The sequence below is a fragment of the Zosterops lateralis genome, assembly GCF_965231275.1.
Source record: "Zosterops lateralis genome assembly, chromosome: 4".
Taxonomy (NCBI): domain Eukaryota; kingdom Metazoa; phylum Chordata; class Aves; order Passeriformes; family Zosteropidae; genus Zosterops; species Zosterops lateralis.
In genome coordinates, this window is record NC_139765.1 from 40971838 (window position 1) to 40989229 (window position 17392).

At 39.0% G+C, this 17392-nt stretch overlaps 1 protein-coding gene across 1 annotated transcript in view; it reads right to left on the reverse strand.

Annotated features, from left to right (window-relative positions):
• RASSF3 (Ras association domain family member 3) overlaps nucleotides 1–17392 on the reverse strand; it is a gene marked incomplete at its 5' end in the record, with an annotated part of 94031 nt that overhangs the window by 66498 nt on the left and 10141 nt on the right. The window contains one exon of the mRNA XM_083859951.1: nucleotides 11702–11826. Within this exon, the coding sequence (XP_083716077.1) occupies nucleotides 11702–11826 (125 nt within the window). The remainder of the gene's footprint in view (nucleotides 1–11701; nucleotides 11827–17392) is intronic.

Consider the following 17392-nt stretch of genomic DNA (forward strand, 5'->3'; position numbering starts at 1 on the left):
CAGATGGCTCATGTCAGCCTCTCTTGTCCATTTTCTTTCTCTCTCTTTCCCTGGCAGTGGGTCCTCTCTCTGGACCCACATGGGGGATGTACACATCTGACAGGCTGCTTCTTGGGTGAAGCCCAGCAGCCTGGGGTGTGGGTTGAGGCAGGGGAAGTTGTGGGAGCTGTGCAGCACACCTTGGAAGGTTCCTGCTGGGAGATAAAGCATGGGATCTCAGAAAGATGGTTCAGCCAAAGGAGAGGATTCCTGACCTATCCCCAAAGGGTAGTGTTAAGGACACTTCTCAGACAGACAGCAGCTGCCAAATGACAACTAAAAATATGGATCCTAAGTATTTTCAAAACACTTTTTTCATGTATTCATTCACTCCAATATATTGTTCCTGTCTTTAGTTACATCTACTGATTGTGGAGAAAATAATATGAAGAACTCAGTAAAATCATAGTTCACAAATGCAAGTACCAGAGATTTTATTTCTTCCACTCCCTCAAACTGAGTTGAATCTGAATTTACCTTCATCTGTAATCCTCAGCTTTAAGAAATCAATCTTGTTTTCCTTTCCCAAAAAATGGATTCTTTAACAAATTCAGAAATATTCATAGAAGTTACAGATAAAGCATAAAGAAGAAACAATCAAGTTCTCAGAACTCATGTTCAGAACTCTGTGCCACCTAGTGCATTCATTCACCCCTAACATTTTGCAAAAAAGAGTTCATCCTTGTTGCGGTGATAAGGTAAGGAACAGTAATCACAACCATTTCTAAAGCCAAGTTCTACTTCTGACTGCCCAGACTGAGAAATTTTTTGAGGTAAAATGAAATAGCAGGTTTGTATGCCATGGGCAACTCCCTCCCCGCAAAACAGTGAAGGAAAGAAAGCTGGAGGTGAGAGACTAAGAATTAAATCAGCACATCTGAAAACCAAGGCCAAACTGACTTGCTGAAGGCCATATCTAATCAGTCATTAGTAGAGCAAGGACTGCATATCTGGCTTCCTTGGTCCGTTTCATGCTCTAATTCCCACCTCCAACAAACTGCTTTATAATAATCATAAGACCCTACTGATTAGTCATATATGCAGATAAGGAAATCTCTCTTCAATGTTACTGTAAAGGAAAATATTACTCAGGATGGCAAAAGTAAGGTCAAAGGAAGAGAACAATGCAAATGGAAAACAGAGTGTTCCTCTAAAGCAAAGTTCAGGATACTGGGAAATATAATACTAGTGGTCAGCCTTGTGATACAGTGGTCTTCCTTCTCCAGAGAATAATGTTGCAGAATTTTCTGATAAGAAATTGTGATAGAAAAGCCTAGTGAAATGAAGACAATATAATTTTTATCCTGAAATCAACTAAGCGAGGTCAGCCCCAGGAACAATGCATGGTGCTGACCTCATTCTGCTGCCCCATGGTAACCATCATCACTGCTTTGTTCTCACCTAGGATTGTAAAGCAAAATAATCAATGATGGTATTTATCTTCCTGTAAACAAACACTTTGTCAGAAAAGACAAAGCCTTAAAAGGGGATTTACCATGGCTACAATACACACTTGCAAGCATCAGCAGAGAAAGAGATGGAGAAGTATAGGGTATGATTTAGGTAAATCAAGTAATCATATCCAGTTATCCATCTTACTGCAACACACCAGCAGTCAAAATACCTGAAACGGGCACATGCAGCTTTCCATGGGTTCACAAGACTAATTGTAATATATGTGTCTGAAGATCTCTTGGGATCCCATAATGAAAGTTTTCTTCTCAAAGGTAAAGGGAAGGTAATTTTTCCATTTTTCTCTAGGGATTACCAAATAGGGCAGGCATGCAAACACCAGCCAGGTTTATCTTCTCAGGAAACTGTGTCCAAGCATCATGGCTCCAGCATCATCTGGGCCAGGAGCTGATCCAAAACTCATACATAGGAGGGGCCTCATGATTAGGAACCAAGGCACAAGTCATAAGCAATATGAAAGTCTCAGATGAAAGGTGATCAAGATGCAAAACTACTGTTGTATCAAAAATCCCAATTGGGACATCACAACCATAATGTAAGGTGTGTATCTTGAAGAAGTGATAAAAAGATTTTATCTAAATTTTTAAAAGGTTTGTTACATCATTTGTGAAATAAGCATTCTGAGAAAAACCCCCAACAAAAACCAAACCAACCCAACAAAAAAACAATGACAGCTGATCATCAGCATATTTTTTGTAGAATAAACCAGATCTGAAAAGCTTGTAGGAGCATACATTTTGTATCTGTGCCTCTGTGTTCCCAAGAAACTATAAACCAGCCTTTTGTATCTGGGCAGCTTTTTTCACTTGGCAGTAAAGTATCAAAAGGTCTTGGGAAGCAGAGGTGCTGAATCTGCAGTGGACCTGCTGCAGGAATGGTAAGAGGCTTAACATAGCAGAAATAAAAAGGGAGGAAGGAACACGACAAGCTGGCTATTGCTTGAGATCTCCTGGAAGTGTTAAGAGAAACCAGCATGTTTTGATCTGGAGAAGCCAGCTACTTCTTCATGCTTTAGGTAGGAACAAGGCTACTCCCCAAAAGGTTAATTAGTAGGACTTCATTGTTGTTGCATTCAAATGGCATGTAACTGGTGACAGTTTCCCCTTTCCCAGTAAGGATATTGAAGCATTAACACTACATCACTGAATTTTTACACACTTATACAAACTATTTGCAGAGTAAATGAGGAAGGTTTAAGTTCTTATCCCCAATTCATGTGGAGCACACAGATATGGAGACATGTGGAGACAACACATACAAGAATGGAGCTTCACTCTAGAATGAGATCCCTTGCAGAAGGGGAACACGAGTGCAGCACATGCACATAACTGGGGAGAAAGTGAGCTCCCGTGAACAAGCAGACTCTTCTGCACTGAGGAAGAGTTTGGACAGCAGCTTTTAGGCAGTGTTACCAGTTAGAGGAAACCATGAATCAGTATGAAGAAATGCTACCTGCTGTCATTTGATTCTTGTTCTCTGGGAAACAAGACTTTTCTGTAAGAAAAATAAACAGAACAACATAGGGCTCTGTTGTCTACTTGTTTTCCTGACAGCTGTCTTTGTTACTGCTGGTTGGCATGCTACTTGGATCAAAGACTGGGAACAAATATTTTCCTATCTTCACCCAGCAATGTTATCATTAAAAATAATCAAAAACCACTCCCCACCTTCCTTCCCCACCAGGGAAGGTTTTGCATCATGCCCTTCCTGCACTGAGTCAAAAGGCAGCAGCAATCTCTTCTGTGTATATTTCCAACAGCTGCTAATGCCATAAGTCAAACAAAAAGGTTGAAACTCTATTAAAAAAACCCAAAACAACCAGATAATGTGAAGCTGGAGGAGTATTTGAGAACATGGGATGTGAGTTTCCCCAACAATTCTGACTTTCTTTTCTAATCAGTTCTCACTGCCATCTTGTTATTTGCTCAGGGCAGGTCTACGTGGGATGATTTAAGTAGTCTGCATCATATCACAAGCCCAGCTACCTTCCTGAAAATTCAAATGCAAAATAACATCAGCCTCTTAGTAAGTGCACTAGAAAGTGTCTGATATTAAATATCTCTTCAGACCCTTGTTATACTTGAAAACCAGTCACCCCTTTACCCCTGTGGATTAATAGATTAGGACAAAACTGACATGGCTGATGGTAATTCTATTTATACTGAGGTATTTAATGGATATGAAAAATATAATCAGGCCATGAGGATAGAATGAAAGCCACCGTGACTCTGTTTGCTCACCTGTCTCTATCTGAAAGGCAAAGTTCAGTACTCCATCTGTCATCTACAGCATACGGACTTTTGAAAAAAAATCAGTGTTAGGACTTCACTGAGACAGAGATTTGCAGGGCCCAGCATTTACACCCCATTTAACAATTTCCCTACCAGTGCTCATTTTCTTTGCATGTTTTGAGCACTCAGTAAGGCACTCAGGACACTATTGTGGTCAGTGATCTATCACCCAGCAACAGTGGATCTTCCATGTACAGTCTAGTTTACAACATAAAGCAGCAAAATACACATCTTCCACCACACAAGTTTTGATGCAACATCCATTTGCCTTCACATGCTGCATCAAAACCAACTGTCCTAGTGGTTGCTGTCCTGATCTGCATGTTGAAAAATCTACTCTGAAGATAAGACAGAAATGTTCTCTGATCCCTCTGCTGCAAACCCCCACAAGCCCAACCCTCAGGCTCTGCATGGAGCTTAATGTTTTAGAGGATCAGCTCTCCTTGAACTTCTTCTCCAACATGATTAAGCAATGCTATTTGAATACTGGAGAACCACCTGGAACATACAGGACCTGCAAGCATATATTACCTGTATTAAATTAGGAATGTGATCATCTGTGCTCTGCTGAGCCTGATGAGATACTGGGAAGATATTAAAAACTTTGAATTAGGAAGAAAACTGGCACAATAAAAAAATACAGTAGGCATTTTACATCCTACACCTGGCACAACACTGACAGCAGTGGAAAGGATTGTGAAAAAATGTGTGTATTAGAAATAAAGAGTGGAAAAAGATCATTGATCTTAAAATGGCAGCTGACAAAATGGTAGGTTGAGGCTGGCTACATTTTTAAGGAAACGTATTTTCTAGGAGGACAATACAAATTGAATATGAAAACACCTAATGTGCAGAAAATCTAAAGTGCAGTTTAAATGTTCCCCTTGTCTAATAGGAGAATTTTCCTGTAATTTGAAGCCTTGTTTGCTTCTTCAATGGAACTAGAAAATTAGAGCTGTCTGACTATATTGATCTGGTTGCTAAACAACTGATAATTGATCTTCTCTAGGTTTCAGTAATGTGTGCTTTAAGCAGTGAGCCTGTTACCTTTCTGTTGAAAAGGTCAGGCCTGACTATTAATCAAGTATTTAAAATGGAAAAAAAAATCCCAACAAGCCCAACTTAAGAAAAAAAGTTTAAAGAAAGTTTTACTGATCAAAATGTGTGTTTTTTTAAAAAAAGTTTAAAAAACATAATGCCATACAAACACAATTCAGATTGCTTCCATGGGTTGAAAATTTCCACCAGGAAGCTGAAGTTAATTCTGTTAAATATATCAATTCAATTACTAACTCTATTTGGTGATATGATGTTACAAGTCCCCTCACCACATGCCCCATCCAGTCTTTACTTACTGTGCTTGAGGTCTGCTCTGAGTTCTAAAACCCTCTCCTTGTTTAAATGTGTCTTTTGGATTTATCCTGCTTGCAATATTCAACTACTGCCTCAGTCACACGAGCGTTTATTCAGTGTGCTCAAGAAAATCCATTAGAGTATTCCATGATGCTTATGCCAGAGAATACTGAAGAAGTCCAAATATCTGATAAAGTAAATTCAACTTTACAATTCATTTATGATTTAAACGCCTTAAGTCAGTATTGTGCAAAGCCCATTTCAATAATATTCCTATGAGGGTGGGTTGCAAAAGGTAGTGCCCCAGGAACTGTTGTGGATACTCTCAAATTATTTTTGAAAGCTTGGAACTAATTTCTAGTTTATATTATGGATCAAGCCTTTTATTTTTGCCAAATATATTTCCCGAATAGTGACCCAAGCAATATACATAATTAGAACTGAAATCAGCTTCAGTTTTGGTTTAAAAGCTTTCACAGTTACTGTCAAAATTGAAATCTCGCTTTGTCTGCCAAAACAAATATAATTCAGTTTTCTTCTTTTCCTTTCAACTACTACCAAGCATGACCAGGTTTAACATAGATTTTCAATATGTGAGCCATAAACCCCATGCCCATTGTACACAGTACACACTGTTACCAAGAGTTAGTAGAAGAAAGCAATCAACAGCTCAAAGGTAGCTTTCATTATTAATCAAGAACTGCACACACCTACATTATGAAATTCTGCTCTGTGTTGTCAGTTTTTTCTCCATGAGTTATTTTTGAAGAAATGTTCAACTACCATATCTTTTAAGGGAAGGAATAGAAACCACTTTCAGTTTCAGGTACATTTAGGTGACAACCTCAGTGCCATTCTATGTCCAGAAGTTTCTGTATTAGCACTGTGAGATCCTCTTATTCTTCTCCATTCATGCAATTTAAAGCAACCTGGGGGGTGTTGTTATCCAAGTCATTTGCAACATCCTATATCTCTTTCTATACTTTACCAAGTGCCTCAGGTCTTGTACAAACTTCAACTCTGAGTGCCCTCTGTCTTTTGAGAAAAGTTGAGTGCAGTGAGACCTCTTTGGGAAGGCTTGTCAACTTGAAGAAATGAAATTCTATCTGTGACTTATGCATAAAGATTGAAATTTTTTGATTTATCTAGGATGACAGAAAAACAGGAAAATTAAAATCCACATAATGGCTTTGATACTTCTTAGACTTTTGAGAAGGCCTTGGCATTTCAGTCAGAGTGCTGTGCCAGTTAATTGGCAATGTGGTAGCACAGGAGAGGATTCCTGTAAAGGAGCTTTATTCATCCCACTCTGCTTGTTCATGGAAGAAATTGGCAACTCTTTCCCCAGCTTTTTCTGAGTGCTCTGTTACAAGACCACAGAGAATTTATATACATCGTTTCCTCTTTAATCCCTGTAGGAAGTCCCTTCAGAGGGGAAACATCTAGGGCCACACAATTTTCACCTGAACCATATATTTCTGCCATTGGGTACTTGCAGTGTGTTTGACATTGTGAGTTTCATTTTCAAGTATTTAACCCCGCAGCCTTAGTGATCCGTAAGAACAGCTCCATCATGGAATTGCCTAGACCTTTCTATAATGAAATATTTATGTGTGTATATATACACACTCAGAGAAAGAAGCTCAAAAATTAGGCCTTTTGAGTTCCAGTGACTTGTTAACACAGTCAAGCAAAGTGACCATATTGCAGATTCTGAGACTGTTTGACCACTCATGTGTGCACCCAAGTGCTCCAGTTGCTGGCAGAATTGAACAGGAGGGAAATCCACTGGAAATCTGTTGACTCTCTTTGCAAAATCAGCAGTTAAGAGCCTGTAAGGAATTTCTTTCCCATAAGGGAAATCTTAAGCCTAGATTCTCAAACTATGGCTCAACTAGACATTTGTTCAGGGTTATTTGGAGTTTAAGGTGTTTCAGCTACATTGTAACACCCAGTGGTGCTGACAGCACTGTTCACAAGCTGCGTTGAGAACTGTAGAGCTGATTGGGTTCTGCAAGGACAAACATCAGAAGTTACAACATTTTCCTGACCCATTGTAAAAGAGCATTTTCCAAAACCAGCATTCCTGGTGCCACTGGAGTGGAAGAGCAAGGGGAACATGGAAAAGTGTGTGAGCATGAACAAGTGTTCAGGACCAGGAACTGCAGCTGGGCACCAAGCTCTGCTGCACTCAGGGCACCAACAGGTCACTGCAGCAGAATGAAGTGCAGTTTGTATCACCTGTATCAAGCAGGAGGTATATTCACATTGCCTGACCAATCTGAAATGGTATTAGGTCATAGAGAGTTAGAGTTCAAAGCATTGTCTGCCATCATCACAAGGTAATAATCTCCCAGTGTGAAGGAACTTATGCAAATACAGAGGTGCCGTAACTCTTTACAAGAAAAGATCTAACCTGCACCAGCATGAAAGTGCCAATATAATGACCTCAAACTAGTGCTTTAGTGTTAAAAAAAAAAAAATGCACTTCAAAACAAAACAGTTATCCCAGGAGAAAGAAAAGACACAAAGCTGAGGACTATAGTCTGTTACCAAGTCATCTCTCTCCATAAATACCAAAAAGTTTGAGCATTCCTGCAAAATCCCTTCACAATTTAAATTGATGTTCACTGTATGGGTGAGACATTCCCAAATACATGTGTGATCTTTGCAACTCTTCATTTGACTAGCATAGCTCATGCAAAATTAACTGGTTTTGCATGCCATGTGATTTTCAAAGTCATGATATAGATAAAGCAAAAGCAGGCGTCACTGGGGACAGTTCTGTGCCAAGAATCTAATGCTTATTTAGCAAATAATGTAGTGCAACACACAGCTCTGTAAAAGGCAGCAAGTGGTGCTGAGAATCCAAAGTCCTCAAATATAAACCCTTCATAATGTCTACTTAAGAAAATCTCTGCTTTGATCCCCTGGACTGAGTGTGTTCGGTCGCCTCTTGGAGTGCCTCTTCTCACAGGCTTCAGGAAGCAGCTTAGTTTTCACCTGAAGTGGAATTGATTTTATGTGTCCTATGACTACTCCCTGATATCAACCAAAACAAAGGAAGTGAAGACAATTGGAAGATTTGCTTCAAAAGCACAGTCTTGCATTTAAGTAAAACCCTGGAGACTAGACACCATCCACAGAATATGAATGCAAGAATTATTTTGTAAAGAAGATATGTTCAGTCTTTTTGCCATCCTCTTTTTCCCATCCTCTGACTCTTCACAATGTTATACTAAACACCTGTTCAGCTTTCTACATGAGATGCAGGTTCAGACTTTAAACAGAAAGTTAAAAATCACCTTAAGGCTGATAAAGTCCATAAAATTTTAGCATGGAAGGAAATAGTAATTTTGAGAAGGCAGCTGAGCTGGCAGTTGTGTTTAATTAAATAGTAACCTAATACTAGCTTTTGCAGCAATGTTCCCATTCAATGATATTAAAATTCTTTTTTTAAATTCTAATTCCTTTTTTACCTACAAGAGAGGTAGACAAGTCCTACAAAGACAAAGTGGTCTGAGTGGGTCAGTAGCAGAGGGAGTGATTTCAAACCTTGCAGATTCCCGTGGTAGCTCCGTCTGCACTATGCATGCGGGACAGCTGTGCGTGAAGAAAATGACCCAACAGGAAACATTCCAGGTTTTCTGCATGTAAATGATCGCTCAAAACCAGTGGATGATGGATACTGAAAACAGCATTTGAATCCTCATCTTTGGTGTATCAGTTGTCAGGCACACACCAACCCAAACAGCCAGCGAGGAAAGAGATTAGCAACAACTGTCACCCACTGCAAGCAGCCGAAGTGTGACTTCTTCCAAAAGGAAGGAAATCAGTAGGAAAAACAGTACTTCTTTGATGCAATCTTGTTACACACAAACAAATGCACATGAAATTTGGCTCCCCTAAGTACTGTAAGGCTCAAAGAGCAAGAAACAGTTTCATTGCTCAGTATTCATATCCAGGACAGCACTACCTCTTTTTTAGAACTCTTGCAGGCAAACTGTATGTGTCTTTTTGAGTAAAAATTATTTTTAATGCCCTTCTCTCTCTGCTCCATCATATTTTCTTGCTGGCAGTCACCCACACTTCCAAAACCTGTGTTGCCATGTACTTCCTCCCCTCCAGCCCTGCTACCCTGCCTTTCAGCATCTGAGTTATTCCCTTTCACTCTTCCCAAGAAAGACACACAGGGCTCACAAGACACACTATGTCCTCAGTCACAGTTTGGGTGCTGGAGCAGCATCTCTTCTACAAAATAAAATGTTGCGCTTGTAGAGAAAATTAGTGATGACTGGAATACACAAAGCAAGCTCAGTGAGGGTGCTCAGAAATTTTAGAATCATAGAATCATTAAGGTTGGAAAAGTCCTCCAAGAGCATAAAGTCCAACCTTTAACCAAATACTATTAAAGCCACAAAACCATATTGTGAACAGTCATGTCTACTCATTTTTTGAACACTTCTACGGATGGTGACTTCACCCCTTCCCTGGGCAGCCTGTTCCAGGACTATGCAAAAAAATCACTCTAATCATTAGAAATCATTACACATCTTTATGTGACCAAATATTGGTTTTACTTATCTATATTTTTTTTCTTTCTGGTAGAATTATTATTTCATAAAAATTGGTTTTGACATAAGTCTGTAGCAAGTTTCATTTTCCTTCCTGCTAAAAAAATAAAATTATAAAAATGCTTCCTGGAATCTGTCTGACATGTCTATGGCAAGGGCTGAGGATAAAATCTAAGTTTGTCCATCACAAATGTTTCCCAGCTAGATTTTAGGTCTTCTGTATATTCTATAAGAATTTTCCTTAACAGGAATCTGGAAAGGAAAAGTGATGCACTATTTTCTAATTTGGAATCCTCTGAGAAAATATTTCTTTTGGCTGATTCACTGGTGAGTAAGGGATGATCACAGAGGAATGTAAGCATTGGGTTTTATCTCAACTATATGTTAATATTTCTTGCTGCTTTTTCCACTGAGTTAAGCCTGATTCACTTTGTGTGTCCTCAGACTATTTCACTGAAATGGCAGTGCATCATCTTTAGTTAATGACTGTGTTGCTGGACTTCAGAGCTAACTCAGAATAAATTTTTGCAATCTTCAAGGAGTCCCTTGCCCTCCTTAGTATTGTTTAGTATCTGCTTTTAAATAGGGCTATGGCTACAATCACCTCTGATTGCATATCACAAATTGGTAAAGCAGCAAGATAGTAATGACTTTGAAGACAAATGGCATCTCTTTGATTCCTTAGACCAGACCAATTTCAGGAAAGAAAAATTTAAAGCAGAAGTTGCTGTCTAGAAGGGGTATCTGCTGTAGCGTGTTAATATATTTGTGGAGCAAATGTACATAATTGGCAGCTTCTGTGGCCAGTTATAGGGCCTCCACTATATATAATGGACAGTACTGCAAGAAAAAATACCCAAGAATTCTAGTTTCTTGCCATACAAAATAAGACCTTAGCAAAACCATTTGTAAGATACCAAAATGTGCTTAACTTCAATTAAAAATGTTTATTCTGTACAACATTATTGAAAAAAAACCAACAACCCAGACCCAGACAACCCACCCCATAAATCTGCTAACGTGATATCCTTTGCATAGGAAAAGCGACACAGGGTATACGACCAGTGTGTGTCTGAACATTAGTTTTATACATTTATGCATCTTATAGTGGGGCAGAAAGAAGGGAAGAGGAGACTTCTTGGAGACAGAAGTATTTTGGGTGGGCATAAATTTTACAGCTGGTAGCTTGTAGCATGGCACAGCCTGTGCTTGGCAGTTCTGTGGATAATGAAAGCCAGGGTAAGTCTGACTGTTCTGTGAATCTCTCTTGATTCTTACAGTGAACTTAAATTCTTACAGTAAATAAAATGAACATGACCAATGATAGCTGGGTCTGGGATTGTTTGGGTTTTATCCCTCTCCCCCAATAAGGACATTTCTTCAATATGAGTTCTAAAGATAGTAAAAGGGTTAAACTGACCACTGTGGATATGTATATACCAATTTGTTTTCACTAATTATATTTTGAATAACACTTTTCAATTAAACAAATAACACTCCCAAGTTTAGATCAGACCTGCATTAATGAAGGGGTTTCCTGGTGCTTAAATAAAAGGCTTGAAAAAAGGAACTTACACACAAGCAACTATTCTTCATCCTCCCTGCCCCCTAAAAATAAAACCAGAGAGTGTCTATATGTTATCACAGCTGACATCTCAGAGGTTTCTACTGATTAGGTATAAATGACCCCACAGTGGCCAAAACCAACAGGAAAAACACTGCTTTGTGGGATTACTTTTCAGTCAGTTTAGCTGAAAACTAACTGGAGCAGGAGTGACCCAGCTGGCAGCCGCCAGTTGCACCTCAACCTGGCTGTGCCATAAAATCACAGCACCGGGTGGTAAATCCAGCTTTGCTGGCCATGCTGAAGTGAGACATTCTTCTTGAGCAGCCAGATGAGGCAGGCAGACCACACTTCATGACAGAGCTGACAAGAGAAAGCAGTAATTACCTGAGCACAAGATCTCTTACCTGGCCAGCGTTGTAAGGTGAATCTAAGGTGTCATGCGGAGCGAGGCAGTCCATTAATTTTCCATTCCTCCGGCAGCCCAGGTGCACCAGGTCTCGGCAGTGAGCATGGCAGGTGTACCTGCAGTCTTAAAAACCCACACACAGACACCAGGAAAAGAAAAGGAAAAAAAAAAAAAAAAAAAAAAGAAATTAAAATAGTATTTAGAAATTAGGTTTCTCCAGGCAGAACATAAGAGTGAGACACATCCTCATTTGCTACGTGACCTCAGAGAAATATCCAGCTCTCAAGTGAATTTCCCCACCCGTATCAAAGATAATAATAGCTACACAGTGCTGGAGATGTAAATTCACCGGAGCGAAGGTGACAGTGCAGCACACCTCCCAGTGTCACACTGACAGGCCTGCACTCGAGCAGGTCTTCAGCTAGATCAGAGCTGCCTCAGCTCTGAGGAAAAAGTCCGTGCCACAAACGAGGTATTAGCTGTTGCAATGTAAGTATGAAAGGCAGATCTCAGAAAAGACAGAACATTTTTGACTTACAGACAAAAAATTCTACCCACACAGAATTACTGCTACAGGGTTTTTCATGTTTTAAGCTCTAGGTACTCATAAGAATATGCACACGAATATTGAAAACAGAATAAGTGGCTTATCTGAAGCTTAATTATGCTGATAAATCACATAGTTGCCTTCAGTAACAATTCAGGAATTTAACTTGCTGGCTATCAAAGTCAACTAAGATGGCTATTAGAAATGTAAATTCATTATAACAGGCAGATGGCCCTATCTCTAGTAAGAAAGAGATGATCCACACACTCTCTAATCTCAAAGGAAGAATCACTTTAAGAGTATTTGCTTTGCAGACCTGTTGTGTTTGCTGATTTTCTCTGTGAGCTGGGCAGAGTTCACGATGCCATCTTTGTCTAGTACTGAATGTCACTTTCTATTTTTAGGTTTTAAATTGCTTATAATTTTGCCAAAGAGCAACCACATGTATTTCAAGTTTCCATGCTGGGGAACATCATGCTGTTTGTTTTAGAACATTTCGGCTAAAACAATTCAGCCATTTCCAAGAATGACTTTTGGAGGAAATGCTTTCATTTTCTCTAACTAAACTACACTTACTTTTTTTTTTTTTGTTCATTGTTGTTACAAGGCTTTACACTTTCAAGATTCATAGCAAAAGATGAATTCTGGATGGGCTTTTTCGTTCCCTTATCAGCCTCTCAAAAATTTCAGTTTCCCTTATGTTTAATTAAATTCCCATTGCAAAGAATAAGTTCTTGAACTTTCCCATTTCCAATCCCTATTCATCATGGTGTTATGGGGCAAGACAGAAGTGTTCCCTGAAATGATGTTCCTCTTGGCTAGGGACTGGATCTTTAATGTAAGACCCCTGTACCACCAGACCATTCAAAAGTAAAAATTATAATGTGGATAAAGTGTAAACCTGTAATTACATTCCTGTGCCCGATACAGAATTTATGTTACACTTGCATTAAGGCAAGATTAATTGTATTTATTTGGCACAAAGTCAGCCTGTCAAAACTTTTTCAACACCAGCAACTCAGCATAGTGAGTCCATCCTGGATCAGCACTCCAAGGCAGATAACTGGGATGTTTCTGATCATAAAACAGACTGACTACATCACAACAACTGTATCACAATAATACCACTGTATCTCAAGTCACACTCCTCTTGAGACATCAGCAAACAGCTTCCAGCTAATTATGGGTTACAAAGGACCCTGTTGCAGTATAAATCAAAGCACTGAAACTCTAAAACAGTCACTGTATTTAATAGAGAATTTGAAAAAGGTGAAGCAAAACAGGCAGAAGACTACGGAGACAAACAAAAAGAATGGTTAAAACACCTGTAGGGTGCCCAGGAGAAATGATAGCTGTCCCTACATCCCTGTGTGAGGCTGACAAGCCATGTCAGGCTTACTCCAGTTGCTGCCTAATTTCTCCTGGGTTCTGCATTTGAGTTCTTTTATCCAGTTTTCAGTTAATATGGAGTATTCCCAACTGCAGCTGAAGTCAGGGAGAACTGTGCTTTTGACCCAAATGAGATTTTCCCAGGGCTCTATTTTATGCTTATTGAGCTGGGATTATTTTTGATGACTCATGCACCTCATGAAATTCTGGAGGAAACAGAACGCTCATTTTCATGGATGCCTTGAGAAGGATTTTGTCTTTGGGAAGGACCCTGTAAGACACAGTGGAAAAGCCAACAGGAATAAATAAAATTTGGAGCAATTGTTCATCAGGTGAGGGAACAGGGCACCTCCATGAGAAAACTTAAGCTCCAGGGGAGCACTTAAGTAAATATTACATTACACTGCAAAGAAGATCAAATGAAAGTAGTATTTGAATCTTTTTTCCCCCTTAATTTCTGTGTTTTTTACTTTGCAAGCTCAGTTACTTTCTTTAGAAAAAATGCTTATGAGATTGTACTGTATGCCCACCTTTCAGTTCTCCCCCTGTAGTTCTGACAGAGCTGACCATTTCAACTACAAATGGTCTAAAAGCTAATTAAGTTTTATGAGAATTATCTCCTGGCTAAAGGATGGAGACCCAAACTAACACCCACACTAAGGGCAAAGTTGACAAAATTCAGCCATTATGCCATTGTCTGACAGTGTCTACTGCACATCATCTGTGTGGTGAGGAAGTTATGGGGAATGTCCTACAAATCTGTAGGACACCAGGGTTCAATAATTTCCCAACTTCCTATGGCTGCACAAATGTATGTACTGAGCATGCACCAATTCATAAATAATATTAGGAAAAAATCTGTTTGCTAAAGAGTGTTCTGAAATAGGATTACTTATTCAGTTAGGAAATATTAACTCCCAATACTATTTTTTTTGTCATTTATATTCATTTTAATTTGTGAGTCCATAATGTCATTCACAAGACAAGCCCATAATTTCCACCGGGCTATTATAGGCATAATTACAAAAAATGTGAAAGCTCCATCTCTAAAAAACCTTCATCTCTAGAATTGTTTCAATCTTAAGCTAGATTTTAACATACTGTTTTTAAGTTTAATAAGCAAGATTAGAAAAAAGGATGGGTTTTTTCCTAAAACAGTGGATCTATGTATGATCTTTTTCTCATATGTGTTTCAGCTTTAAATATATATTATTCCATTCCAGTTGTGGCGTACAGTGTTCCACAAAAGTTCAGACAGCATTGAATTTAAAAATTACCTTTTTCTGGTAAACCTTTACTGGAGCACTCCCAAAATTTCCATGAGTTCAAAAGTAGCTATAATTCTGGAAAGACTGTTTTGGTCATCAGATCATGGATTGCCATATCATTTCTGCTTGGAAAGAAATCGGAATCAGGTCCTCTTTCCTGATGTGGTCTGAAATGAATCCTGTTCTTTGAAATCAGAGCTCTGGGGACTTCATCTTAGCACATTTGACGAAAGCATTCACTGACAACTAGAAAAGCTAATAGTTTTATTTTACTGATGCTCGGACTGTCATGTACACTGAACTTACATATGAAAATGATGTATCAATGCATATTAATTATGAAAATTGTCCTGAATTATTAGGAAATGCAAAGTAAGTATCTACTTATTAAACATATAAGTATTATGCTTTAGAAGTTTCGTTGTCAACTATTGAGACATAATGAAGCACCTTGTGATTTATTATTCTATTGCAACAATGGCTTGACCAGAGTCATAGAAAAAAATAACTTATATTATTGCTAGAAATCAACACCACTCCTTTCCTGCCCTAGTAGGGGTCAACTGTAAGGCTTCAACATGTTCATTTTACGTGAATAGACCCTACCTGATGTTCGGGTTTTCTTCACCCAAAACTTGATTCTGCTTGATGGCTTGTAAATAGCTGTTCCCATAACCAACTTGCTCCAGGGTGGTGCAGCAGAAAGCAAGCAAAGGAACAGGCAGGAACCCAACAGATGCTCCAACATCAGACCCTAGTAACTAAGTATTAGTACATCAGGCAGAGGCTCAACAGCAAAGTCTCTCTATCCCACTCTGGTCTCCCCTGCCTAGAAAATGTGTGGTTTCATTTCTGTGATGGCCCAGACAAATTTAACTTCCAAATGGATATGCAAAATGTATGTTGTGCCTAAACAACTGAAGCACATGGAAAGTTCAAATCCAAATTTGTATTACCTTTGCATTATTTATCAATGCATCCTTTGCATTATTTTATCAAGAAAAACACTTTTATTAGAAAGTGTGAGTAGGATATACAGCTTCGTCCTGCTATTGTGTTGGGAAGTTAGCAAGTAAAATCATCTTTACATGAGAACCTGTGCCTTGGTTCCCAGCAATCAGAAGAGAGCTTTACTGCTGTGCTTGCTCTATGGAAAGTATGGCTGTAAAGTTTCTTGGAAAAATTATTCAAAGTATGTGAGGTGTTTAATACTTTAATTTTTAATCCATTTTCAGCCAGCAGGTAACAAAGGGAAGGAGAATGAAGGTCAGCTATATTTCTCCTGCAAGACAGAACTGAACTGTATTATTTCTACAATACATTTGTATCAGCATGTCACATTTCAGTTTATGCTTAATATATGTTGTGTCTTATATACAAAATATATCTTTTTTGCTGATGGTCAAATGTCTACATTCTAATTTGATGCTAAAGTTGCTACGAAGGTCTTTTTTAACAGTTTCACTCAAATCTGTAATGGAATGAGAAACCTATTGGTAATAAACAGCCTTCTAGGAGGTGGAGATCTGCTGTAACATCAGTTTTATTTCTATGAAATACTCTTTATTTCTGCTACTTTGTTTACCTGTAAGTCACACTAAAATAAAATTCTAACCATATTTCCCAAATAGTGATTTTTAAGGGATCACTATTATTACAGATAAGACAGGATTTCTGAGGCCCTTATGGCCATTCTTCCCCTGAGGGAACTCTGTGAGTATTTTGTGCTCCTTCCCCATTGTGGAGCTACACAAGGCTTAGATCAGATTGAAGTCCAGCAAAGCCCACATCTTCTAAACTCCTGTAAAGCTGTTACTGTCCACAAGTACCACTTAAGGTCTTCTGCTGTGTCTCTGTAGACTCTGTTCTCAACAGGTACAATGGCCATTCACAGCCACAGGTCCTGAGGCCCTTTTTGGGATACACACTTCCCATAGAGAGGATCCTCTGTCATTTTCCCAAGAACAGAAAGACCACAGAACTGACTTAACTTGCTATCTAGGGAAATTCACCACGAAGCACTTGAACTGCAGCCCTATCTGTAAGTGCCACAGCTCCATTCAGGGTCAGGAACCCTGCCCTGGAAACAGGATAAGCTCCTAGAACAGTCTCTATTAAGAACTACTCATGGTGATTGAGATAAAATTAACCAGAGTGCCTATGGCACAGACCTGCAAAATCATGAGTTGCATATATTTGGACCTCAGAAGACGACAAGTGCTTTAATCAAACAGTCCAGGTTCCAACACAACTGCTTGTGATATTTTTGTTTGCCAAATGTCTTACTGAGCTGGAGCTTGGGTACTGCACAAAAAATTGCCATATTACCAGTTTCAGATTCAGAGTTTTCAGATAACAGGTTATCTATCATCTAGGCAGGCAACAACCTGACCCTGTCACATGCAAAGGACATTATGTCTGTAAAGCAGGAGGGACTGATCAGCCTTTTGGTAAGAAGAAAACACTTTCCTGAGTGAATCACTAA